The sequence below is a fragment of the Rutilus rutilus genome, assembly GCF_951802725.1.
Source record: "Rutilus rutilus genome assembly, chromosome: 23".
Taxonomy (NCBI): domain Eukaryota; kingdom Metazoa; phylum Chordata; class Actinopteri; order Cypriniformes; family Leuciscidae; genus Rutilus; species Rutilus rutilus.
The window spans coordinates 16,349,025-16,375,805 of NC_140233.1; the positions used below are offsets into that span (position 1 = coordinate 16,349,025).

Below are 26,781 nucleotides of genomic sequence, written 5' to 3' on the forward strand. Positions count from 1 at the left end.
CAACAAATTTTAAAGTTAACTAAACTTAATATTTTAAGTCAAGCAAGCACACATACTTTTTTTAAGTTGAAACAACACATTATTTCTTATTCTAATGTTGAATTTTAAGTTGTGATTTTTTTACAGTGATAAAGCGCTATATAAATAAAGGTGACAAACACTACACACGGTCAGTTCGGAGGAAGTTGTTGAGCAGCTGAAAGAGGGGGAAACTGTCCCAGGAGTCCTGTGGCTGGACGGCCAGTGCCGAGTCCATGTCCACCGTGTAGAGCGACAGGAAGGTCTCGGCGTGCTCACCCATCGCCTCTGGCCACCAGGAGAAGGCCTGCAAAATACACATGGCAGTCAATTAGGGACACTTTTGACTTTTTTCTATTTTAAACAATTATTTTAGGATAATTGATCATTTTTGTTATTATTTAGAATTAGAATAAATTTTCTTATTTTCTGTTTTCACTTAATTTGTTGTGTTTTGTCATTTTTATTAGTTTTAAAAAGATATATATTTATTTTATTTAATAGTTTGAGTTGATTTCATTTTTGCACTTCAAGTTAAACTACACAAAAAATGAGAAATGTTGCCTGACAACTTGTACATTATTAAATATTATTTTATTTTAGTTCACATTTTTTTTTTTTTTTTTATGGCTTTACTTTAAGCTAACAATAATAACCCTAGAACAAAGATCTGATCATGGACTTGAACAACTATCAAGATGTATGTGTGATGGTAATGACATAATGATACTGAAATATTACATAAAAAATAAGAATTGCCCATTTTGATTTCATGGGGATTTTAAGCTCTCATGTTTCAGATTAAAAGTGCAAAGTAGAAATTTCCCTGATTTTAATACTTTTTATAATTGTATTAAAGAGAAATAAAAAACTTTGGCAAAATGTCACCTTTAAAATCAGGAAAATTTATTAAATTAAAGAGACATAGAATTAATATGAATTATTTATATAGAATAACTAATAAAGCCTATTTAATCTATTTTTAAAAACATGATTTTTTTAATAAATCTATTCTTCCTTAAAATCATCCCAATGGACATAAAAGTTCCCCTAATTAGGAAAGAATCACCCATATATGCAACATGCTGAAAATATGCTACGTCTTCTATAACTGTGCAAACATACAAATCACAAACAATAATGCCAAAAGGCATAATGTAGAGAGGAACAGGGTACAATACTGAGGGCTAAGCATTATGTACTTGGATACTCGCAAACAAAGCACAATACAAACATGGAATTAAAGCAAGTAGAGGTAGAAGTCAATCAATAAAATGACGGGACCTTGAAAAGAAACACACAAAGATCGAGATGGAAAATGGCTTTACAAAACCTGCATGCTTGGTTTTGTAAAGCTTTACGTCTACATTTAATCAGTACATACTTGGACAATTTATACTTATGATTTTCACTTGGTACACTGAAAACATTTTTTGTGTAGGATTTACTGTGAAAAAGATTTCACAGATAATTACAATGGCAAGTAACACATTGAATTAAATGTGATTTTTTTTTGTAAAACCTACTCCAATAATCTTTGTTTTATTTAGTCTGTAACTATTTTACCATTTACTTCGAATGTTTTTTTTTTTTACAGTGTAGATGCGCAGAAATCCCAGTTTCACCGAAATTTCATGGGCAAAAAAAGCTCCATCTATTGTATCTATTGATCACTTTCAAACCAAGCAGCTTCCAGTTGGTCAACGGTGCAAATTAATGTGCCCATTTTTAACCTGATGTAAAATCTCTGTGGGGAAATTTTTAACCCTTCGGCGAAATTCCTGATCGTTACGAATTCCCATTGAAATGGCTGGATTTTGGATTATACATTTTTACGTTTGGAAAAGGGAACTGTACTAGAAAGTAGCAGAATACTGCCATCAAAAAGGCTAAAGATCAAAAAAGGACAATTAGCTATCCACGTGTCTTTTATGGTCGACTGCAGCGCACCAGAGCTCATACATCCTACTGAATTTCCCTGAGAAAAGGGAAAAATTCAGTGCCGTCTTTCTACATAGTGCCGTGCTCCTATTGTCTGCCAGTGTGTGCATTGAAGGCCTTTCTGAAAAGATCCAAGTCCATCAATACATTTCTCTCTTTGCATTCTTCCACGCAGCCATTCTTGGGGACGTCTGCAGCCAACTAAATCGAGAGCATCAAATCGAAAGCCGGTTCATGTTGTCTTGTATTCTTTGAAGCCAAGAACTTTTCATCGGCATCGAGCGATAGTGATAAAAGTGCAATCAGTCATGGTGAAGAATATGTGGTGGAGAGGAGAATGCTGACTTATTAAAGGGTGCTATTGTGTACGGATATCCGAGCGTGTGTGTGTGTGTGGGGGGGGAGGGGGTGAACGTCACTCTTGTCTGACTAGATGTTTTACAGTCGATGGCCTTGAGGGAGTTTGTCTTCAGGGCTTTCAGAAACAGGTTTTGAACAGCATAGAGCTGACATCCATTTCAGTCTAAAACATACTCAGAAACTGACCATACTCTTTTCTGTTGCTTCTAGGAATGGTTCAGGATGGTTAGCTAGTCGATCATATTACTAACTTGTTGTGAAATACTGTTCAAAAATTTAGGGTTGGTAAAATTTGTTAATGTTTTTGAAAGAAGTCTCTTCTGCTCACCGAGGCTGCATGTATGTGATCAAAAATACAGTAAAAAACAATAATATTGTGAAATATTATTACAATTTAAAATAACTGTTTTCTATTTGAATATATTTTAAAATGTAATTTATTCCAGTGATGCAACGCTGAATTTTCAGCATTATTACTCCAGTCTTCAATGTCACATGATCCTTCAGAAATCAAATTCCTCCTTATAATATCCACAGATACTAATTAGCATAATACACACCCAAACCATCTCCATATAAGGGCTGTCCTCACAATCTCAGCCTAGACTGCATGTTATTTGATGCATTTTTATGCAGAATTGATATTCTGTAAAAAAAATATATTATATGTAAATATTGCAGAAACTATTCCAGACTTATATTGAATAATATATTTCACAATATGTATATTAACCATATTAATAATTTAATTATAAATATGAAAATAACTACCGGACAAGTTATTGACTTTCTTAAATACTTAAAGATTTTAAAAGAAGTAAGAGAATTCTTTTAAAATCTTTCATTTATACTTGCCAAGACTGCATTTATTTGATCAAAAAAGTAAAAACAGCAATTTTAAGTACAATATTATATACAATTGTAAAGAATTTTAAATCTATTTTAATTTATTTTAAAATGTAATTTATTTTTTACTATGTTGTTATTTCAGCATCATTACTCCAGTCTTCAGTGTCACATGATTCTTCAGAAATCATTCTAATATGTTGATTTGCTGCTCAATAAACATTTCTTATTATTATCAGCTGAAAACGGTTGTGCTGCTTCATATTTTGTGGAAACTATAATACATTTTTCAGGATTCGTTGATGAATAATAAGAGGATGAATAAAAAACGGCATTTACTTGAAATAGAAATCTTTTGTAACATTATAAATGTCTTTAATATCACTTGTTAACAATTTCATGCAAGTATTAATTTCTCGCTCTCAAAAAAAAAAGAAACAAATCTTACTGATCCCAAAAACTTTTGATCTACAGTATATTTTATATTTTTATACATATTAGACTTAGGCAGTTCAAAGAGTCAGTGGTTAGTGGAGTGCAAAAAAAGAGGGCAACTTATTGATTTCATTGTCAAATGCTTTAACACACAAATATACGTTGTGATAAATGACACCCAATCTGTTTTGTTTGTAAAAGCATGAATGATAAATAAAAATGAATGATGCAAATGGTGCAAATGCTAAATAACACAACACAACACGAGAGTGAAATATAAGATGAACCTTACCTCTCTTCCCTAATGAATTACAAACATAGGAGTGGTAAAGAAAGAGAGAAATATCAAATAGACATACACATTCTTAAGCATAGTGAACATAGATACACTTTCCATGTAAAACACATTTGATTAGACAATTTTTTACTCCTAGTTTCAAACTGTAAGTGCGACCATAATTTCACTAACGTAGATCTGAGCACATCACGCACACACACACACACACACCTTGATGTTTCCTTAGTGACAGCATGTGGGACATTTGTCTTGTTAGGCACAGCCTGGGTTCTGGCATCATTGTCTCTGTCATCTGTGACAGCTGTTGAAAGCTTGAGGCCTAAAAATAGCCCGCTACCTTGCTAGCAGATGTCTACATCCACATTTTTAGTTAGGAAAATGCTCGCTGTTACTTTCTACGAAGCCTTAACACCTAGTATTGATTAGTTTCCTTTGATCTTTTCTTTTTTTTTTTAAGTTGATGTGAGAGCGATAGCGGGCGCTGGCCTTGTGCAGATGGGCCGTGGGCGTTGTTTTCCTGTGCCGCTACTATGAGCTGGCACTGGACGGGTAAGCTGTCACTCGCTAACAGCTGTTACGGCAACGTGGCGAAGTAAATGGACAGCGAGACGGTAAATGATCACAAGTCCGCTTTGAAATGATCATGCAATACCTTCTGGAGAAACATGCAAAACCAAAGGACCCGATGATAAACAAAGATTGAGTCTCTGTCTACGTGAATGTGGGTTTTTCTGAACCTATGTTGTAAAGGACTGGAAGATATATGAAAGGATCGATGGCGGATTCATTATGAACAAAAAGGTGCTGGCATTGAGTTTAATCCGAGAAAAAAGAAAGAAAAAGCATTGACGAAGGCTTTCATAGCAGGAAATAGTCAGGACTTAGAAAAGTCTTTATCAAGAGTTATTGCACAGGTCTTACCTCAGAGTGATGCTCATCGTTCTGCTGTAACACCTCCATACACAGCTCTCCTAGTCTGATCATGTCCTCCAGTCTTTTCTCTGGAGACGCCTGGCTGCTATCTGCTGACACACAGACGTCCGAACAGTCCAGACACTTCACACAACAAAATGTAAGAACTTAAAGCAATAGATCTAAAGGGCTCAACAATAAGGATTTGGCCAGCTACGCTATAAAAAAACTGACTGTACTACATAGTTCAAAATGTTAAGGCAGCATGTACACTTAATTAAGTCTAGTGTATAGTGTAAAGGGGTGTCAAACTCATTTTAGGTTGAGGGCCGTATGGGAAAAAAATTTAACCATGTGCGGGCCGAAATCCCTCTTTTAAACCTTAGTGTGCTGACTGTTACATTAATATTAACCACAAATTAATTTGCAAGAAAACTAGAAAAACACAGTGCTCTTTGAAAACGGCATTTGTTTTTGCAGCGACAATTCGACTATTCGATTTTTAAAATAATGTTTTATTTATTTTTTTTTTTTTTTTGTGATGCACCAATTTAGATTTTTCACGGCCAATTTTTTTTACAAGCAAATTGGCCGATTCTGATACCGGTTGCAGATTTTTATTCTTTATTTAAAGTCCCCCTGTAGTCAACAATTGTATCCCTTAAAACTCATCTTTGATCACCAAAATGACATATTTCTGTTACATATTTTTCTTCATGCCTTAAAATAGCTCGAATGTAACTCTACACCCTTGCTTCGTTTAGGATACACGGAACCATGAATATGCAAATTAGCCCCGCCTCCACTCACTCACACCAGCTTAGAGATCCACTCGCTCAACTTACTGAGATAAACGCTGCACAAGCATATCGCTCTTTACACTGCCGGACATACAACAGTAATTACTATGATTAGCATTTTGCTTTACTATATTATCAAACAGCTAATAATGTGTTGCTAATGTTACACAAACCATGTTCCAGTTTACCATCTCAGTCTGCTTTCCAAAAATTTAGGATCCTTAGAAACGCTTTGAACAACTCAGAACGTCAGTGGAGAAAGGCATATAGTTCATCATAACATCTTAAAGGAACACGCCGACTTTTTGGGACTTCACCTTCACCTTATCCCCCAGAGTTAGATAAGTCCATACATACCTTTTTCATCTCCGTGCGTGCCGTAACTCTGTCTGACGCACCCACCGCTAGCCTAGCTTAGCTTAGCACAAAGACTGGAGGTAAATGGCTCCAGATAGCATTACTGCTCCCAATAAGTGACAAAATAACGCCAACATTTTCCTATTTACATGTTGTGATTTGTATAGCCACAGCGTGTACGAATAACAAGGTCACATGAGACACAACCATCTTCTGACCATATACATACTGGGAACTATATTCTCAGAAGACGAAGCACTGCTACTTCTGCGGAGTGATTTACTCCAATTCTGAGCGAACTCTGAGTCTGCTCCTCACCACGGGGCTTCTCAGGCGCTGCGAGCAAATCACTCCGCCCAAGTAGCAGTGCTTCGCCTTCTGAGAATATGTGACTATGTTATTTGTACACGCTGTGGCTATACAAATCACAACATGTAAATAGGAAAATGTTGGCATTATTTTGTCACTTATTGGGAGCAGTCGGGTCAATTTTTTACTTTTTTACACATTTTTTTATTTTTTTTTACAGATTGGGCTTTGGTCGGACTCGGGCTCATTTAGCTTTTCTCCTTTCATCGTGCCCATAATATACGTGCAGAGCGCAGGCTACTGTATGAAATATTGTTATATTGATAATATTATAAATATGCAACGCAATATGCGATCACGCGAGTAACGCGACGCGCGTGCAATGCAAAAGTGACAGTTGACAATGCAGAGCATCAGGGAGAAGTTGGAGCGTAAGGAGTTACTAAAAGTTCCCAATACTTCAGGAAAAGCTGCATTTTGAAAGAGTTTTGATTTGATTACCGAGCCTGAAGCCTTCAACAGTGGATGCTATTCTTTTTCTTCACAACACTCGCGAATAAACAGTGAATGAGCCTAACGTTACTCAGTTCAACTGATTTTTTTTTTCTTTATTATATTTTTTATTATTATTTAACATTAGCCAGTTGGCGAAGAGTTCTTTGAAACGTTGTTCTTCAGTAAAGTTATTTGACATCAAAAAAAGGTAGGCCGTAAATCTTTATTTACTGCTGGATCACATTTGGCTATATTCTCTACTGCATGCTTATGCTTCTCTGTAATGGACAGTCTGTATTAATATTTGTGGGTATAATTGTCGGTGATGGTAGTTATGTTTGAGGCCTATAATAAAATTTTACCTAGTAGCGTGTGTGTGTATGTGTGTGCGTCTAGCAGAGACAGCGCGCATCAGAGTGCGCGCGTCAGAGAGCGATTGTCAGAGAGAGCTCAAAGTGATATTGATGTTGGTCTCGGGTCGGGTTCGGGCTTAAAAATTGCAGACGTTTTCGGGCTGGGGCCGGATTAGGGCTTGAACACCACGGGCCAGGTCTCCGTTAGGGCTGGATGTTTTGCCCCGTGCAGGGCTCTAGGCAGTATGCTAGCTGGAGCCGTTTACCTCCAGTCTTTGTGCTAAGCTAGGCTAGCGGTGGGTGCGTCAGACAGAGTTACGGCACGCACGGAGATGAAAAAGGTATGTATGGACTTATCTAACTCTGGGGGATAAGGTGAAAAAGCTAAAGTCCCAAAAAGTCGGCGTGTTCCTTTAAGATGTTATGATGAACTATATGCCTTTCTCCACTGACGTTCTGAGTTGTTCAAAGCGTTTCTAAGGATCCTAAATTTTTGGAAGGCAGACTGAGATGGTAAACTGGAACATGGTTTGTGTAACATTAGCAACACATTATTACGATTTCAAACAGTGTTTTTGAGACTGTCTTTAGATCACTGCAGTTTTAAAGAGAAAATACTCAGCAGTGTTGACTTATGAATTTGCACATGGTTTGTCTTAAAGCATATTAAAAACGGTATGAAGCATATGAACAATAGTGTATTTTTTGTGTGTACTGGGGCCACTGAAAACATTAGCAGGTGTTAAGCTAGATTTCTCTTCTCAAATCCAAACTACCTGCTGACAAGGGCCATCAAAAAACAGAAAAAAAAAACCTTACTGTTGAGCCCTGAAAAGTATTCTGTGAGAACCTTCGATCTGGGCGTAGTCGGTCAGCTGGGAGTAATTGATGAGCGCAGCTTTTTCCAGGCACTTCTGAACTATCTTGTGCATCTCTTCAGTTGGGACAGGTGTGGTGATGTCTTTCATCAGAGCCTGAAGAATGACACTTTTTCTCTCATTTATTTCACTTTAAGCACATGCTAGTACACACAAGACATGCATATAAGGTGCAAAGCATGCACAGTTAATTGGAGGACACTCACCCTTTCTAGAAGAGAGAGTGTGGCTTTAAGAGCCCCCTCCGGTCGCCCGAAGGGGAAACAGTACCTACGGGCAAGAAGACAAGGGGTAAAACTCGAGTGGTAATTAACGAAAGGCATAGAAGAAAGAAGACTGAGCACAAGCTGAAGGAGTCAGTCACAAACCGCTGTTTCTCAGCTATCATGGGACAATAATTACGTCTTTTAAATAGAGATGTTTTCCAAAGCCCGTTGAGGAGGGACAGGTGTCAGCGTACGTACGGGACAATGCTAAATGGGATGAATGAAGACGAAAGAGAAGTGGTTCTCATAAAGGCCTCACACCACAGGTGTGAAAGTCCCCCCGAACGGCCCTCGACGCGTTTTTTTGGTGCATGTGGGGCAAGAGGCACACTTACCAAGTGACTCAACAAGGTCTAATCAGCTTGGGCTGGGACCCGCGCTTAATCCCCGGCACGCCCCGCACCGGCCTGGCCTCTGTCTGCCGTCTCATTTGCATAATCTGAGATGCTGTTTGTAGCTTTTGTTGGAGTGGTTTTATTAGGTTCTGCTGCAAAAGCAAGACTCAAACCCTCTTTACTAGTGTTTCCAGCACTCTACTGAGGGGGGCCAGCGGGAGGTCGGTTGAAAACGAGGACCAATCAGGAGGGGGTCTGGTAAACGAGTAAACTGTAAGCTGAGATGCTATACAGTGGTTATCAACTGGTTTTGCTTCAGGGACCAGATATTACATTGTTAATACACTGTTATTACAATGTAATTACATGATTATATAGTTAGTTTTTATCATTCTGATTTTTTTTCCCTGATGTTTGCAGCCTTATCAAAATAGATCTGAAAATCCATTTGCTGAAAAATATCCGAACATTTACTGATATATTTTTGAATATACAGTCAACCCAAAAATGATTCAGACACCAGATATAATTTTTTATATTTACTAGTGGGTGCAGGACACAGTTAATTTATGTAAGTGAGGATAGCAAAATAAAGTAAACTGTGACATTATGACCTAAACTTCTTGATACAGTGGACTACCAGTAAAATGTATACAAATTTGGGACCAAAAATTATTTAGATCCTTTGCCCTGACCATGTTTTGCTTAAGTGTTTTTTCTTTAATAGCTAATGCGACATTTTTACACGAAAGACTGAAAAAAAATTAAGCATTGGCTTGGTAATTGGTTGACCTAAATTGGTATTATCTAATTGTGTTCTTAAATTTAACAGCTGACAGCTTCAACCTAATTCATTTGTGACAGTCTAACCTTCTGTTAGACTGTCTCACAAATGAATTAGGTTGAAGCTGTCAGCTGTTAAATTTAAGAACACAATTAGATAATACCAATAATACCAATTTGGCCAAAACCAGTGAAATATCAACTGATTTGATAACTCTGAGTTCTTGTCATATTTTATTACCATTTTCTAAACTATAGCGAATTGTGATAATGTGAGAAATGTTGAAGGTGTCTGAATAAAGTCATATGGTTTGACTGTAGATTAGTTATCTTAATAAATTGATGTGCATTCCTAAGATTAAGTGGATGTGGTAGCTCATCTTACCTGAAATGTGTGATCTGCTTCTCCAATAAAGTCAACAGTCTGCTCCTGATCTCCTCAAACTCCTCCTTCTCCTGTTCTGTAACAGTGCCCATGCCATCCGGTCTGCCAAAACACGGAAACATTCAATTTTCTGTTTTATTCTTTACAACACCTGTTTTTTCATTTCAAATGCCCTTGGATCCTGTGCTTCGACTTCATAAATCAAAAGATTTTTCAAAGAGAGTTGTAAGTTTCACAATTATTCCAGCTGAACTGAACAATGCTTCAGCAGGGTTTTGCGATCCAAAACTCTTAAATAAAAGAATATCAAAATAAATGTATCCTTGGTGAATCATATCAAGGTAATGCAAGAAGGGAAGCAACTGGAAATATCTTAAAAGATCATATTTTGAATAAATCTCGTGGATTTTGTATAAAACTATTCTTTTAATAATTTGCAGTCTCCTTTTTAATGTTATATTTATTCATTTAATATTTGTTTGAATAATGTTCACAATAATCGAAGATATGAGACTAAGAAATAAGATTCAAAATAAAATAAAATAAATAAAAACAAGACTACAAATTATTCAAAAACTAATTGAATAAAATAGATTTCAAATCATATTTAATAGATCAGACATTCTTATATTTTGAATGAAATTTGTATCATGTCCTAAACATTATTTTATATTTATTTTATTTAGAAAATGAAATTGTTTCAATCATCTATTTAGTCACAGATTTAAACCTCGTTTATACCTCGTAACTGCAATAATTAAATATAGCCAGCATGTTCAACCACTAAGCATTGCACAATTGCACTATAATCGCTAAAGTAATCATTCCAAACTTCAGTTTTTAACTGTAGACAATGGGCAAGTTTAGTTAGAAGCCATTGTGTCTTGCTATCCAAACCCTCCACACTTTCTGAATGGCACAGCTTAGCCTTGTAGAGAAAGCGCTTTCCTTACACGCAGAGGTAAAGGCAACTTGTAAACCTGTCTGTTCTGCAAATCCCTCTCTCCATTAAATGAAATCCAGCCTTTTCTTTTTGACAAGAGCCAGCTAATCCCGAGAGAACACAAAGAGGGAGTGTGAAGAGCGGCAGAAGATGTGTATGCGCGAGCATGGGGGGGGGGGGGGGGGGGGGGGGGGGGGAGATCAGCGCCTACAAATGAAAAGAAAAAAAAAAATCTCTTTTTTGCATTATGGTAAAGGCTAAGGAGTGTATAAACTCAACATCGACCCTTTAATCTCAGTGTCTTTGTCCGTCGTACTGTGTAGGCTCATTAGTTCTTAAGGAAGGCCTCTTAGTTTAACTGCTTCTAACAAGAGGCCTGGGAATTGAACTGTTAGCATGAGGGAGAATCACTCTGGTTTAGAGTCTTTGCTTGTTTGTAGCTCCCAGTACATCACCAAAACCTACGACTACCAAAGCCTTGCGACTTCAGTCAGTAATTAAGTCTCTCGCAATTCACACATCCTCCCATCGAGTTGACTAATGCTAAACCTTGAAACACATCCAATTCTACCTTACATAACACAACATTCTTAGTGGTGTTTGCTGAGGAAGGCATCACTTTTGCTATCATTATTCAGGGCTCTGTAATAAGGACGTCCCACTGGCCGGGGGCCAATGTGAGAGAATTTAGGGGCCGGTTGATGGAACCGTCGCTGTATGTCGTGTTGATCGTGTGCATGTAACTTTTATACCTTGAAAAATGTAAACACTTAATTTTCTGTGATATTTGGTTGTAAATTTTCTGCTTGTCAACTGACATTTTAGTTGACTAACATCAGACGTTTTGTTGAAACTGTAGTCTCATAGTCTTGGTATGAGAATGAGTTGAAAATGACAAACTAATCAGTATGATTTGCAATTTATGACATTATTTTCCAGTAAAAGTGTTTGTGAATTTACACATTTGGAGTCTCCAGTATAATTACACTACCTATATAATTTCCAGCTATTATTGCAAAACTTTGTACATGTTTCTACACAAAACTAATATTTACTGAAAAAATGTGGGGGGGAAATAGAATAATAAAAAATACAAAAATATCATATAATAATATTGGTGTGTGTGTGTACATTGGTGTGATTTTTTTTATATTTGATATATATATATATATAAATATAAATGATCCAATATTATTACCATTATTATACTGGAAATACAATATAATACAAATTCTTTGTAAAATAAACTACCATTTTTTAAAAGTACATTTATGTATAAAAATAAATAATACAAATTATGTACAAATTAAAATGTTATATTTAAAATATATTTATAATTTAGTGTATATATATATATATATATATATACACACACACACACACACACACATACATATATACACGTGTGTGTGTGTGTGTGTGTATGTGTATATATATATATATATATATATATATATATATATATATATATATATATATACACACACATACACACACACACATACATACACATATATATATTTATTTATATATATATATATATATATATATATATATATACACATATACATACACACACACACACACACACATACATATATATATATATATATATATATATATATATATACACACATATACATACACACACACACATATACATACACAGGGTGCAGTGTGCAGTGTGCTGCCCTGTTAGGGGGCCGACTTATTGTTTGCGCCTGATGAAGCGATGAAGCGAGTGTGTTTAATACGAGTGAAACGTTGACCTGTCCGGGGTCAGTCAAAGAGGGTTAAACAGCGGCAGGAGTCTTGGGAAAGTCTGGCCGTGCCAACATGTCCAAGAAGTTGGTTGTTAGTTTCAAAGCTGTGCGTTTACAAGAGTTCGGTCTTGGCCACTAGGGCTACACAATATATATTGAAATAAAATTGATATCCCGAGATGGCTAAGTGCGACTGTAAAATAATGCAGATGGAAATTTAAGCAAATATATGAGCTACTGGTTTCAGAGTGAAGCGCGTCATTTACACATGTGTACTTCAGCATCTCATATTGAGTCAAGAACCCTAAGGTTCTAGAACAGTTTTTACAAGAGTCTACAAATGGACTCCATCCTCAATGACAGATTGGCTGGTGTGTATCCGATCAAATCAAGACCCAATGGACAAGACAGAAGTGACAATCCAAAGGGCGAGGATCTGGATGTATGTCATGTTTACAGTGAGTAACTGATTGTGCCGACTGGTAAATACTCTTGTCACATGGGGCAGCCAAGCATGATGGACAGGCGAGAGAGGAGAGAAAGACTGACAGGTGAGAAAGAGGTTAGCTTGTGATTACTGTCACTCTCGTCGCTGTCAGTACACCCTCGCCAGTTCACCTCACACACCTGTCCGCTTGCTCTCGCGTACTTGCTTCTAAGTCTCAAGCCTCGTCGAGCCCAGGGTGCATCTGTCAGTCAAACACAGGCGACACCGACTGAAATGTGCCACAAGGATGTTTGCACTGACAAACATGTCTGAAAGGAGTTTCGGTTAACACACTGTTACCTAAAACATTTTTACAGACTCAGTGGTTTCGTTTCACAAGTCTTAATTGAGTAAAAGTCTCAACTCATTTTCTTAATATCAATTAGTTATGATAAATGATGTATGCTTCTGTAGATGCCACGAGTCAGTTTGATTTCAACTGTCAAAATGGCGTTTATTAGCCAGACTTTCCTACCCATAATTCTGAAGAGATATCCACCAATCAGAGAAGTTGCTGTTACTATAGAAACAAAAATGAATGCAAAAGAGCTCAGCAGTTTTTGGACTAGCCTGTATAATTACAATAGCCTATATGTAGATTGTTTTTTAGCTATTGTTGCAAATTTTCTTTGAAATGAAAATAACATTCAATTTTGTTGTGGAACATGTAGAATATTTATATTACAAAATGTATTTGTAAAAATATATATTTTTTCATAACAATACATATGTGTAAAAATAAATATTAAATAAATATTAAATATATAATTTATAGAATAATATCTTTTTCAAAAATGTAGTGCTGGGCAATGATTAGTTGCGATTAATCACATCCAAAATAAAAGTTTTTGTTTACATAATATATGTGTGTGTACTGTGTATAATTATTTTGTATATATAAATACACACACATGCATGTATATTTAAGAAAAATGTGTTATTTATATATCAAATATTTATATTTATATATAATATAAATTATGTATAAATATTTATATACAGTATAAACATGCAAATATTTCTTAAATATATACATGCATATGTGTGTATTTATATATACAAAATAATTATACACCGTACACACACATATTATGTAAACACAAACTTTTATCTTGGATGTGATTCATCTCGATTTATTTGTTGTAAAGCACAAAAAAATTATATATAAAAATATTTTTAGACATATAAATACCATAATATTGTGAAATAAAATTGTAAGAAAAACTAAATATTAGTTATACACAATATATTGTATATCATACATAATATTTTTATAATACTATATATATAATATTATTATTTAATTACATAATTTTCACTGTTTCATGTTATTGTCGTCCAAATACACAGTGAACACACGTTAGAGATGCACGGATCAGCTTTAACATCACCCGAATCCGCTGTTAAAAATAAATCATCCACCGGCCATAAGATTTTCTCCGATTTAGATATCCGCACCCGTTTCGTCACATTACAATTATTCAAATTCTCAGTGTTAAGCTGATGATATGTATTACACTGAATGAGGCTGCTGTTCAATTAACATTAAGTAATTAAGTAAAAATTCTTCTTTGGCAAAACTACATTTCCTTAATAGCCAGGCTTTACACTGTTTCCGTCAATGCAACTTCCCGAACACACACAAGAGAAATGAAATACATTCATACCAAGCAAAGGATATAGGCGTTATTAATTTATTTTTAATTCTCCTTTTTGAAAATTCTCTCTGATCTGTTTTGCCTCCACTGCCGCTTAAACAAGTGGACCCTGCAACTTCGTAGATAGTCTGCAAATTAGTGCCTGACAAAAAAATTAAGCTTTAAACACGTTCATATTTCCATCATTAATGGTTTATCTCATCCACCACCAGCGACCCACTCACATTTAATTGGAATGTTGTTTTTTATTACTTGGCCAGTCTGACCCACTGATATAACTGTGATCTGCGCATCACTAACACACGGCTTACAACTCTTTATTGATCCATTAAAAAAATCCCTCCAGGGAAAATGAATTCCCAGACCCAAGACTGCAGAAAAAGTGTGTGGTCTCTGATGTGCTCTTGGAGTCGGTGGGTGCAAGATCAGTAGTGGAGATAAAGATGGCAACAATCTTCACAGGTTTTAAGCTGCACACTCACCGTCAGAAAGGCTTACTGTCATAACCGTTCCTCGAGTTATTGACTGACGCATTAGATCAGTTGAGCGGATGCATTTTCATCTGAACTGAAGATGAGAGGTTCTCTGGACCAAGGTTAAGGCTATTGTTATTTTCTAGCTGTGCACAAAATAATCTTCACATGATTAGAGTATAATAAGATGCAAGAGAAGAAAGTTCAACATTGATGAATCAAATGTGAAGTTTATCTAAAGTCATTTCTGCTAATTAGTGTGGTCGAATTGAATCGTCGATGGTCAGCAGCAAAGAAATTGGCTAATAAAAAGTGAGATGAGTAAATGCATGCTTACATTTAGTCTAGAAGTACAATATCATGTATCATCACAGCGCACACACCTCCTCTGCACTTATTTCTCTCAACATGGGGACAGAAGAGGTGTCAGTCAATAAATGGGAAAACAAAGTAACTTGCATTATTTGCAAAAAAGTAACTCAAATATTTTGTTGTAAATATATAAGTAATGCTTTACTAGTTACACATTACTTGTACTGTGTTTTCATGTACTTTTGAAAGGAATATCAAAAGAAAAGATCTTCTGAACAATGTTTAACTGGTGCACTATTGGATTTCCTTTAATACATCCAACATGAATACATGTACAGTTCTGGTCAGAATAAATTGGCAACCTTGATAAATATGATCAAAGAAAGCTTGGAAAATAAATCTGCATTGTTTATCCTTTATCTTTCATTGAAGTCAAACAATTGAAAGTGAAAAATGTTTTTCTCCAAAAACACATTGGCCACAATTATTGGCACCGCTAGAAATTCTTATGAGTAAAATATCTCATTTATATCTCAAGCATATTCCCATTGATATCTAATTTGTTCTTTTAGCACACCAGGGTGACTAGGAGCATGAAAGGAACATTCTGTGGTCAGATGAAACTACAAAACAACAACAAATAAAAAACAAACACCAAATGGGTTTGGTGCAAACAGGGATAAAAAGTACCCAATGCCCACGGTTAAATATACCGCGGGATCTTTAATGTTGTGGGCCTATTTTTCTGCTGGAGGTCCTGGACATCTTGTTCAGATACATGGTATCATGGATTCTATCAAATATCAACATAAAAAATTGAAAACCTGAACGCCTCTGCTAGAAATCTTATAACGGGCCATGTTTGGATCTTCCATAAGGGCAACGATCCAAAACAAACACAAAAATGTGTCACTGAGCACAAAATGAAGCTTCTGCCATGGCCGTCCCAGTTCCCTGACCTGAACCCTATAGAAGATGAGTGGGCTGAACTGAAGAGAAGAAGCGCCAACATGGATCTGGGAATCTGAAGGATCTGGAGAGATGATCTTCAGGTGTCAGGTGTTCTCCAAACTCATCAGGCATTATGGGAGACAACTCAAAGCTGTTATCTTGTTATCTTGGCAAAAGGGGGTATGGAATAAAAGGGTGTCATTAATTGTGGCCAATGTATATTAGAGAAACACATTAGAGATCCATTAGAGATTAGGTGATTTTTATTATTTATTAAAAAATCTAAAGGATTAACAATACAGATTTATTTTCACAGGCTTCTTTGTTCATATTTACCAAGGGTGCCAAGAATTCTGTCCAGGACTGCATAAAGAAGTCATTTTAAATTATGGCCAAGGGTAATAGCAAAGTACCAAAGTAGTAGCAGCACAAAAATTCGACGTATTCCCATGAACGCTCTCTACACACGACTGCACGGCTGAACTGTCATTATCAAACGACACCCCCCTCCAACAAAAAGCTACACATGCCAATTTTCCTCATTTGTAACTGATGATTATCTTGAGAGGCTAATCATTACTGTTCCTAATTGACTAAATCAGCCATCAAAGAGAAGGAGCACATCCGTGTGTATTTAACATCTAATCAGTCAATTGACGGGTGATTCGAGGTAAGTGGAAAACCAACAGCTTTCAGTACACGCGAACACAAAGGACTTCGCCAACAAGTGGACAAGGGACATTGCTCATACCACGAGCTGCAGTCAGTCCTCTTACCGCTCACGCAAGCCTATTTTAGTCTTTAAGTAATGTCAAACCATCAATAATTCGCATAATCAATTACAGAAAACAAGCTTGTGTAAAATTCTGATCCTCAGAGGCCTTATCAAAGAGAAATTATTAAAATGTAGAAGGAGCACAAATGGACTCTGTAATTAGGGTTTAATTGCTTCGCGTTTTGAGATAATAGAGAAACATTAATTAATTTGCCAAGCAGACGCTCTCAGTCTCTCTTTGAGTGATGCTGAACATGGCTGCCATGCTGAGCGCCTCCCGAGTGATTAAAGTATTTCTTCTGTCTTCTCGTTCCTTTTGTATGCCCACCCATTATGTGCGGACAAAAGCCGTTCTGAGTGTTGTTGTTTTTTTCCTTTTTGTGATCTATCAAACATGTGGGACTTCTCATTTGTCCAACACAAATGAAATCCTTGATTTCAAACACTTAATACGTGAGAATTCAAAATGCACAACCTCCTGGGAAACCAAATGTTCCTTGCAGTTTGAAAGGCCTATAGGGCATTGTTAAAGTGCTTGTTGTTACATATAAATGCTAAGAGACCATTTTTCACACGTTGTTAGTTTAAAAAATAAATAAAATTACTTTCCCCCATGACAATGAACCAAAATAAAATATCGGCATCAATAAAATGTGTAAATGTATACAAAAATTATTTTACAATTATATACAAAAAAAAAAAAAAATCTACTATCCCATCTGAAATGTAATTGTCACACACACATATAAATTACTGAGATATTTTTCAAAAAAATCTGATATTTATTCATTCAAATTTATTGAATGTATATATGTTTATACATATACACTTAATTAATTGTATTAAAATTCAGACTTTAGCCCTTCTGTAGCTCAAACAGTACAGCATGGCACTGATATGGTCATGGTCATGGGTTCGATTCCCAGGAAAAGCAAAAACTGGTAACAAAAATGTGTACCTTGAATGCAATCTAAGTCAATTTGGATAAAAGTATCTGCCAAATGCACAAACGTAAATAAAAATGTGCACAAAACAACAAACATATTCTAATACCTGTTTCCGTGGACATGTGAGGCACAGAAGGCATAGCTGTAGTGCAGGAGTGTGGGGTCCACCAGGGCGTTGTTATCCGAGAAATCCATCAGGTCTTTCAGGTAGCAGAGGTGACGATGACAGCCCCTCACCCCGTATCGAGCGCAGTACTCATCCAGAACAAACACCTGACCGGGGCTGAACCAACCCTGCAAACACAACAGCACATGATATGAGCATGAAATTAGCTGATCTCAGCCAAATGCTTCAGAAATGTTTATCCTAACATAACATAACGTACATATTTATGTATGTATGTGTCAATGTACACTGAAAAAAATGATTCGTTGAATTTAATTTAAAAAAAAAGTATGGTAAGTGGTTGCACACAATTAATTTTAGTTACATTTAAACAAATGCATTAAGTTGAACTAAAATTGATTAAGTTCAACTTAATGCATTTGTTTAAATGTAGCTCAAATCAATTGTGTGCAACCACTTACCATAATTTTTTTTTATTAAATTCAACGGATCATTTTTTTCAGTGCATGTATATTTATAAATTTCGATAATTCTACATTAAATATGCAAATTTTTCTCTAAGACTCCTAAATATCCAGCTGTATATATAATACTCAGGGGAAAAACGGGAGTCACAACAATTGTCTTTAATAACATGTCTTTCATTTGATTCAATCACATCACACATCAGCATCATTCTCGCAGTAAAAAAAACAAGCGTATTATTAAGTGACTCATTGCATTTGGTGAGTGTTTATTTTGGACTTTAGATACATGTCGCCTAATAAAGGCATACAACTTACACATGTTCTGTATCTGAAGGCCAAAAGCAACAAGCGCCACAGTAAACAGCGAAGAAAAAGTTTTTTAAAAATGCCGCTGACCCCAGCAGGACCTCCGAGAAGTCAAGACATTCGTCAAACGTACACCCGTACCTAGTTTCTCCTCGACAACACTGCTACGCTAATTGAACTCGAAGTGTCTAATTTCAGCACGCCTCTCATTTCACGCCAAGACACACACACACAAAACCAATCCGCGGCGTGCGAGACGAGCTCTTCCAAAAAAAATATTGTTAAAAACACCCCGTCTATTTCCAACATTTAAACAAACGAGTGCAAGGTTAAGTGCAAACAATTAATTCATAGGCAGAAAAGTCACACGTAATGCAGGCGGGTGGAGATCGCCGCGAGGCTCCTGTTGCATTCATTAGCTCATTCATCCCTCACATAATAACTAAATTAGGCATGAATCTTACAAACTTAATTAAGACGCCTTCTCTGAAGGAACGTTAGCAAATTAACACTTTGAGGGGGCCGCTCGCCCACGACGGTGCGGAGGGCCGCGAATCAAGGAGAACTGCGATGTCTGAGACGTTCACAGGAGACCGGCAGTCGCGGGGGACCGTCGCACGCGAGATACCGAGACCCTCTGACCTCCCGTCAGGAGCAAAGACAGCGAGCTTCATTAAAGTCCAGTGACGCACGATTCCAACAAAGCTGATGTACGGTGTATTTTGAGATACGTGCACTTGATAGTCTGACCTATTCAAACCCGCTCTATTGCTATTTGCATTACTCTAAATGTCGGTTAAGTGCTTATATGACAGCCAGACGCCTTTCAAACCTTTCAATATTTACAGATACTATATGAATACAGTGTGTGCATGATGTGTTACGCAAGAAGCATCCAATCTTGCAATCTCAAAAGTATGGTTTCCCACAGTCATATGCATAAACTCTCAATTTTGAGTAAAAATTGGCTTTGGTGAGTAAATAAACCGGAGTTACTCACTAGTTGGCCGGTAACTTTATAGACATACAAACCATTTACTAAAGGAAACATCTGTCGAGCTTTCTGACAACTTTGACCTCTGGGGAAAATTTGTCATGAGAAGTTTATCTAGGAGGGCTTTTTTCTTCCAGAACTTCATCTGGTGACGCATATGTGGAGTATTAAAAAAAAAAAAAAAAAAAAAAAAAAATTGATGTAGAAACAATCGTCACCTCAGATACAGCTATTTCACAAATAATTACAAAGAACTGCCACGTAACACGTTGAATTAAACGTGAAAGACTGAAATATCCTTTTTATTGTAAAACTATACTCCAATAATTAATATCAAAATATATTTTTTTTATATTTAAGCATCAAAAATAAAAATAAAAATCTCATATGTAATGATGCAAGTGACACAATGACCCGTGCAGCGTCACTTAACATGCAATAAAATGCACAATAATCCCATTGTCATATGGACAAAGCACAATACAAATAAATGTAAAATAACATTATATGACCATTGTAAATAAAAATAAAGTTTGGACCCTTACATTTTTATCTCAACAATAACTTGTGATGTGCAAAAACGTACTTAATTAAAATGTAAATAATTATAATAATTAAAAAATTCTAGATAAAAATAATTGTATGGAGCCAGTGGAAATATTATCTTCTTTCCCAACTGGGCCAGCAAAAATAAAATAAAAATAAAAAACACATTTAAGGCCTGAGCAACCGCCCATCTTTCTACTTTTTCCCCCTTCAACTTTCTTCTGTCACAGTCCGTCTCTTCCCGTCTTGGTCAGATCTATTAATATTGCACCATTCAGGGCTGAGGCACGGTGGCCCAGCGCCGAGCCGAGTGCCACAAGATGTTCCACTCTGGCAAACAGATGGCCTGCTCGTGTCTTGGCTCCTACCGCTCAATTAACCGCTAACGACCGACTGAGACGGCAGCAGCATCATCCTAACCAACACGGCCCAGTCTGGCTCTCAAACACACACACACACACACACACACACACACACACACACACACACACACACACACACACAGAAGGAGACTGACGACAAAACCTTGCTTGTGGACGACAAAACCAATTTAGTTTTTTTGGCTTAATATATATTACACAAGAAAAGTTCACTAAGAAAAACTAAAATAAGTTCTCTATGGTATAAACTGGATTTTCTAAATCAGTAAAGGATACAAAAAGAAATGTATTTATAAAATAATTTATTTATATTCTTTTTTATATTATATGATTTGAATATATATAGTCTATGAATTTATTGTTGCCACAGAGTAAATAAATGTATACAGTAATTATATATATATATATATATATATATATATATAGATATAGATAGATAGATATAGATACAGATACAGGTATACTTTTTTTAAATTTTTTTTTTTTATATATTGCAATTTATATAAAAAGAAGCATGTTTGCACTGAAAACAATGACTTAATTTAAATATTAGGGCTTTTTCAGCACATTTAGCTCTCGGCTAAACTGGATTGTGTCGCTAGTGCACTAAAATGCCATAACTTTAAAAAATGTGCACCCATTTATTTGAATATAATTGACGAATAAGTCAACAGCCTCTCCTGCTGGATTCATATGTGTCTCTTGTGTGGTCAAGGCTTGAATCACTTTATTTCCTCCAGTAACTGACAGTGATAGAAAGCTTTTTATGGACCATCTATAGGCCATTATGGCTTGCTAATAAGGGCAAGCATGGAGGAGTGTGTCACAGGGAGAGTGTGTGATTATGGGATGGAGGGTGAAGGGGATGTGAGTAATTATATTAAGGTTGGAGCATGACTGCTCATCACTGTCCCTAATTTGAGGACACATTCACAGCCTGAACTTTTTGATTGCAAATATACACTTTTTTTTTTTATTTGAGTCACTTCTGAGGATGCACACACAGTCCAATGAATCTAGTGTTCACATTCCCTGTAGTTACGAGGAAAGAAAATCCAAATATTGGTCTTTGAATCACCAACAGCTCACTGAACCTAATCCCTGTATCAAACGACAGCTGACGCAAAAAAAAAAGAAGAAAAGTTGAGCCCTATAACAGCATCACTTATTGATTTTCCTTCAGGCCACTTGTATTGATTGTGAGCTTGAAAATCTGAGACTTGAAGGCTAATATATAATATAATAATATATATGTAATATAATATACTACAATTATCTATCTATCTATCTATCTATCTATCTATCTATCTATCTATCTATCTATGATTCACACCACATTTGGGATCATACATTTTTTTATGTTTTCGATGATCCCAAATGTGGTGTGAAATCATATTAAAACCCGATTTTTTTGTTAAGATTGGATTTCAAGTAGTTTTTTGACAAATTTGTAATGCCATAAACATGTACATGTGCTTACATTACAATAGCAGCTGATGCAGGTAAACAGATATTACCGATACTGTCTGAACAAACGGATCGGATTTCATTACTTGCAATCCTAAAGATTGCAAAAAACCTCATCTGAATCCAAAGATAGAGAGGACTGAAATCTGTTTTGATTATATATATATATATATATATATATATATATATATATATATATATATATATATATATGAGACACATTTTGTAGTCAATCATATAGTATGCATGTGGTCTACTGCAAAATCCGTTCCCCCTCCGTTAGTTTCCCTGAAAACAGGCCCACTCCCCCACAGATGTCACATCCCAGAAGGCATGGGAAAAGCAGCACATTCAGGTGGCTTTTGTGGCTCCCTTTTAGCTGAACACAGAAGTTTGAACAAAGGCTGGGGAGTCTTTACAAAGAGCCAAACGCAGACAGAGTCATTCAGAAGCTGAATGGATAACAGAAGGTGCTCACTCGGAGCAGGTATGGAGCGACAATGGGGACGAAAAGAGAGGGGGGGGGGGGGGGGACACACACACAAGTGAGGATGTTAACAATATATATATATACATATTAAAATATTATTTTTTACCATTTGCTGATATAAAAAGAACAAAATTATTAATTTGCACCATTGGCTGTGTACCTAACTTGTAGTCGATTGTGGACTATTTACCCGCATATGTTCCTAACGCCTGTTCCAATTTCATCACACGCACACAGGCATAAACATACTAACTCAGTCCCAGCAGGGATCTTTTATTCAACGCAGTAAATGGAGGAGACGGGATGTAAGTGGATGGTTTTCCTATTTGGGTTGTATTGATTGGAAGTGTTTATCCCTGTCTTAACCGCGAGCCCTCACTCAGCCGGAGGGCTATATCCCCTCCCCGTCAGTCATACAGTATAAACCCCTCCTCTATTATACTTTCACCAACACATCACACACTTACTTACGAGCAGGCACAAATGGAATCAACAGACTTTATGCTAATTTTGCATATGTATTTAAAACGTTCTCATTCTATAACGGACAGAACCCAATCTATTCCCAATCTATTCTTATGAATCAGTTTATTATTTTTTTTGTAAATCAAAGCCTTCCAGCACAACCAGTGAAGTCTAATCAATTCCTGAACGAATGATTCTTACATGCCAGTTCATTTTAATGAATCAAAACCACTCAAAACAACTAGTGTAGCCCGACTTCTGAACAAATGACTCATACGAGCCGATTCTTTTTAGTGAATCAGAACTATTCATCACTACCAGTGAAGTCCAAGCAATTCCTGTATAAATGATTCTTATATGTCGGCTCGTTTTAGTGAATCAAAAACATACAGTGCTACTCAATGGAATCCCAGACGAATGATTCTTACCAATAGGTTCTTTTCAGTAATTCAAAACCACACAGCACTACCAATATTTTCCAAACAGTTCCTGAACTAATTATTCTTAAGTCATTTTAGCGAATCAAAACCATTCAGCGATACTAGAGTAGTCCAACTGATTGCTAAATGAATGGTTCTTGAGTCAGTTCTTATAAGTGAATCAAAAACATCCAACACAACCATAATAGTCCAGCATCCAAATGAAATAGTTGTATGAACTGGTTCTTTTCAATTAATCAAAAACATACAATGCAACCAGTGTAGCCCAATCGATTCCCAAACAAATGATTCCTAACGATTCCTAAACAAATGATTTTTTTTAGGAGTCAAACACATACAGCTTAAATTTGTACATTTATGCTGCAAATTATATCATCACTCGCCAAATTTTCCCCACATATTTCTTTCTCAAGTCCTAAAAATAAGTTAGGAGCTAATTGTTCAGAGGACCCGCTAATAAAAACACATCATATAATATGTGTGATTCTTCAAATAACAACACACAGATTTGTGCTCTCTCTCAGCTCACCAGGCAGGAGAAGGAGTCGTTCATGCGATGTGTGAGCGTGTGTTTCTGCAGGATGAAGAACAGGCTGGTGTGGTCGAAGTTGCAGGGCATGGCAGAGATGAGCTCCTCCACTCCCTGTCTCTGAGTCTTCTCCAGACCTGTGCCAGAAACACACACAGTCAGAAGTCTGGCACGCGCTGGCATACGGGGCCGTTTTGTGTTGGGAATCTCATCCCCACCATAAGAGATGGCCAGTTAATGCCCGTTCGTGCTGTTAATACATGAAGACATTCATTCGAGCAAAAGGGGGAAAATGTATATTTCAAAGAATTTTATACGTACTACTATTCACTGTGACGGTTCACACCTTGAAACGAAACAAAATCTGTTTTTGGTTACACAGTCTCCATCTTCGTACACATCCCGAGTGTTTGCATTTCACCTCTTTTGGCCAAAGCTACGCTGTGAAACTCATTTTTCCACATTTCAGCTGCAAATCCTGGCAGGCGCTAGGGAAGCGTGGCTGTAAACTGCTGTAAAATATTAGCACTTTGTCCACATGCCCACATAAATATCGGCACCAAAGTGCTCTAATTTATCAATCGAACACCCCTTGCATTCAAACCGGCATTCAGCCTTTTAAAATAAAGGGCAGATGTTCGCTAAGCTACGATGGGCCGAATGTCCTGATCTTTAGCGCATTAAACGTTGTGTGGAAACAGCATATAAACAATAACGCGTGAGTCCCGAGCACTTAAAGCAATTTTTTCGGTGGCTGGTGAAGACAGGTGAGTTGTATGAAAGTGATGTCACTCGTTCAGACTGCGCTGATTGAGTCTCGACCTTGAGTAGAAGGAGCGCACCTTTGTGAGAGCGCTGTAATTAGGAGGAACGCGGGCGCACGTTCGCTGACGGTCTGTCCCGTTTGCATTCAGACTTCCTGACACGAGGAAATTGAATGCGGGAGAGGGAGCGGAAAAAAAGCCGACACGTCGGGCATGATGCAAAGAGGGCGAGGGGTCAGGGCAAGTCAGAGAAAGAGGGAGAGGAAAGAAAGACGCGAGGCAGAAAAAGCAGGAGAAAGCACTAAAAGTGTGCCCAAGTTCATTTCCAGTCCTTTCACAAGCGTCCTCAAAATGGGCTAATGGGAGGTCTGTGAAAAGCCTAACACTCGCTGGCGGCGTGTTGAGAGCCCACATGTGCAGAGCGAGGGCCTTCACTTCTCAAGGACCACAAAAGACCAAGGCTTTTGAGACACATCTCCTGACGCCTCCATGGCCAGCGGCACCTTCTTGAGACGAGCATTAGTGATTGCTTTTATTAACGCTGCCATTTCTGGCATGCCAACGACTTCATATTGATGGGGAAAAAGCCCCGTACGTGCCTGGAAGCAGTGTGGGCATTTGATGGTTCCCCCCAAAAACATCACTTGTTGGGTGAGCAGAAGTACGATCTCCAATCGACAAGAGTCGGCCCCATTGTCCGTCCCTTTTAATTCGATGTAGGTCATTTTACATTCATAACACCGAGAAAGGGACAGAAAAGAGACAAAAGGAGATAAAGAGGAGCGAGACGTGGTATTGATCCACGTTGCGAGTCTGACGGATCGGGTTTGACAGGAGCAGCACATTGATCCGTGTCAACTTTAAGTTACCGCTTTTGTCCACGGACAAGTGGACGGAGTCAGAGCGGAGGGGGGTGCGTCGCGTTTAATCCCAGCTGAAGGGGCCGGGAACGTGCCTCGTGTGCTTCCCGGTCCAGGAGTCACGTCAGCAGTCACATCCATCTGACATCTCCCGACAAGGAGGACGGGAGCTTTATGACAGGTATCAACTGCGATATCGCAGGTACGGCCTGGCGGGTCGCTTCAAGTGAAACCAGCCAGAGTTGGGAAGACTAATGAAGCAGGACAGGACATCGGTGTTCACACGCTTGGATATGAAACCCGAGCCTTTGACGTAAAACACAGATCTGTCTATGAGAGGACGCCGGTCACTGTTGAGTCTAAGGCAGCGAGACAGCTCAGAGCTGAGATCTGTGCGAATCAATCAATGATAGGAAGTCCAATGTCAGGGCGAGTTAATAACTTCACGGACTCGTGAAGCGAAACATTCTGGATTTTGTTAACAGGCATCAAATGGGTCTGGATTTTTGAGTTTTAGGTGAATTCATTGGATGGCATTTTGAAATTCGTTTTCAACACACGATAGAATTCAATCTGTAAGAAGTATTTCTGAAAGAATGCGTGACCTTTTAATTGGCTGAATACCACAGTTATCAGTGGTATTCGCACGGTAAGAACAGACAATCATGATCCGACAGGCACTGATGAACTTCTCCATGCTTTTTTCATGTTCTTAATCATACGATTCGCCATCATTCAAGGTGCTTTTTGCATCCAATCTCATAGATATGAAAAGATGCATCGAAAAATGACTGTGTATGAAGTCCAGTAAGACAAGAGAAAGGAGACCTTGAAAAATGGTTTATGAAACTCAATGGCGGCGCTTG

General features: G+C 37.2%; 1 protein-coding gene across 12 annotated transcripts in view; it reads right to left on the reverse strand.

Moving 5' to 3' along the window:
* Positions 1-26,781, reverse strand: part of cadps2 (Ca++-dependent secretion activator 2) — a 153,667-nt gene that overhangs the window by 20,767 nt on the left and 106,119 nt on the right. For 6 of the 12 annotated variants that reach the window (XR_014626027.1, XM_084397480.1, XM_084397488.1 and 3 more), the window contains exons 12-18: positions 24,292-24,428; positions 18,187-18,374; positions 9,772-9,873; positions 8,209-8,272; positions 7,975-8,098; positions 4,820-4,920; positions 169-325 (exon numbers count right to left, since the gene is read on the reverse strand). Coding sequence is in view for 11 of the 12 variants with exons in the window: in XM_084397480.1 (XP_084253606.1) it covers positions 169-325; positions 4,820-4,920; positions 7,975-8,098; positions 8,209-8,272; positions 9,772-9,873; positions 18,187-18,374; positions 24,292-24,428 (873 nt within the window). In the remaining variant the exon portion in view is untranslated. Of the gene's footprint in view, positions 1-168; positions 326-4,819; positions 4,924-7,974; positions 8,099-8,208; positions 8,273-9,771; positions 9,874-18,186; positions 18,375-24,291; positions 24,429-26,781 lie in introns of all 12 variants that reach the window. The other 6 variants (XM_084397481.1, XM_084397489.1, XM_084397487.1 and 3 more) reach the window with 1 other exon arrangement.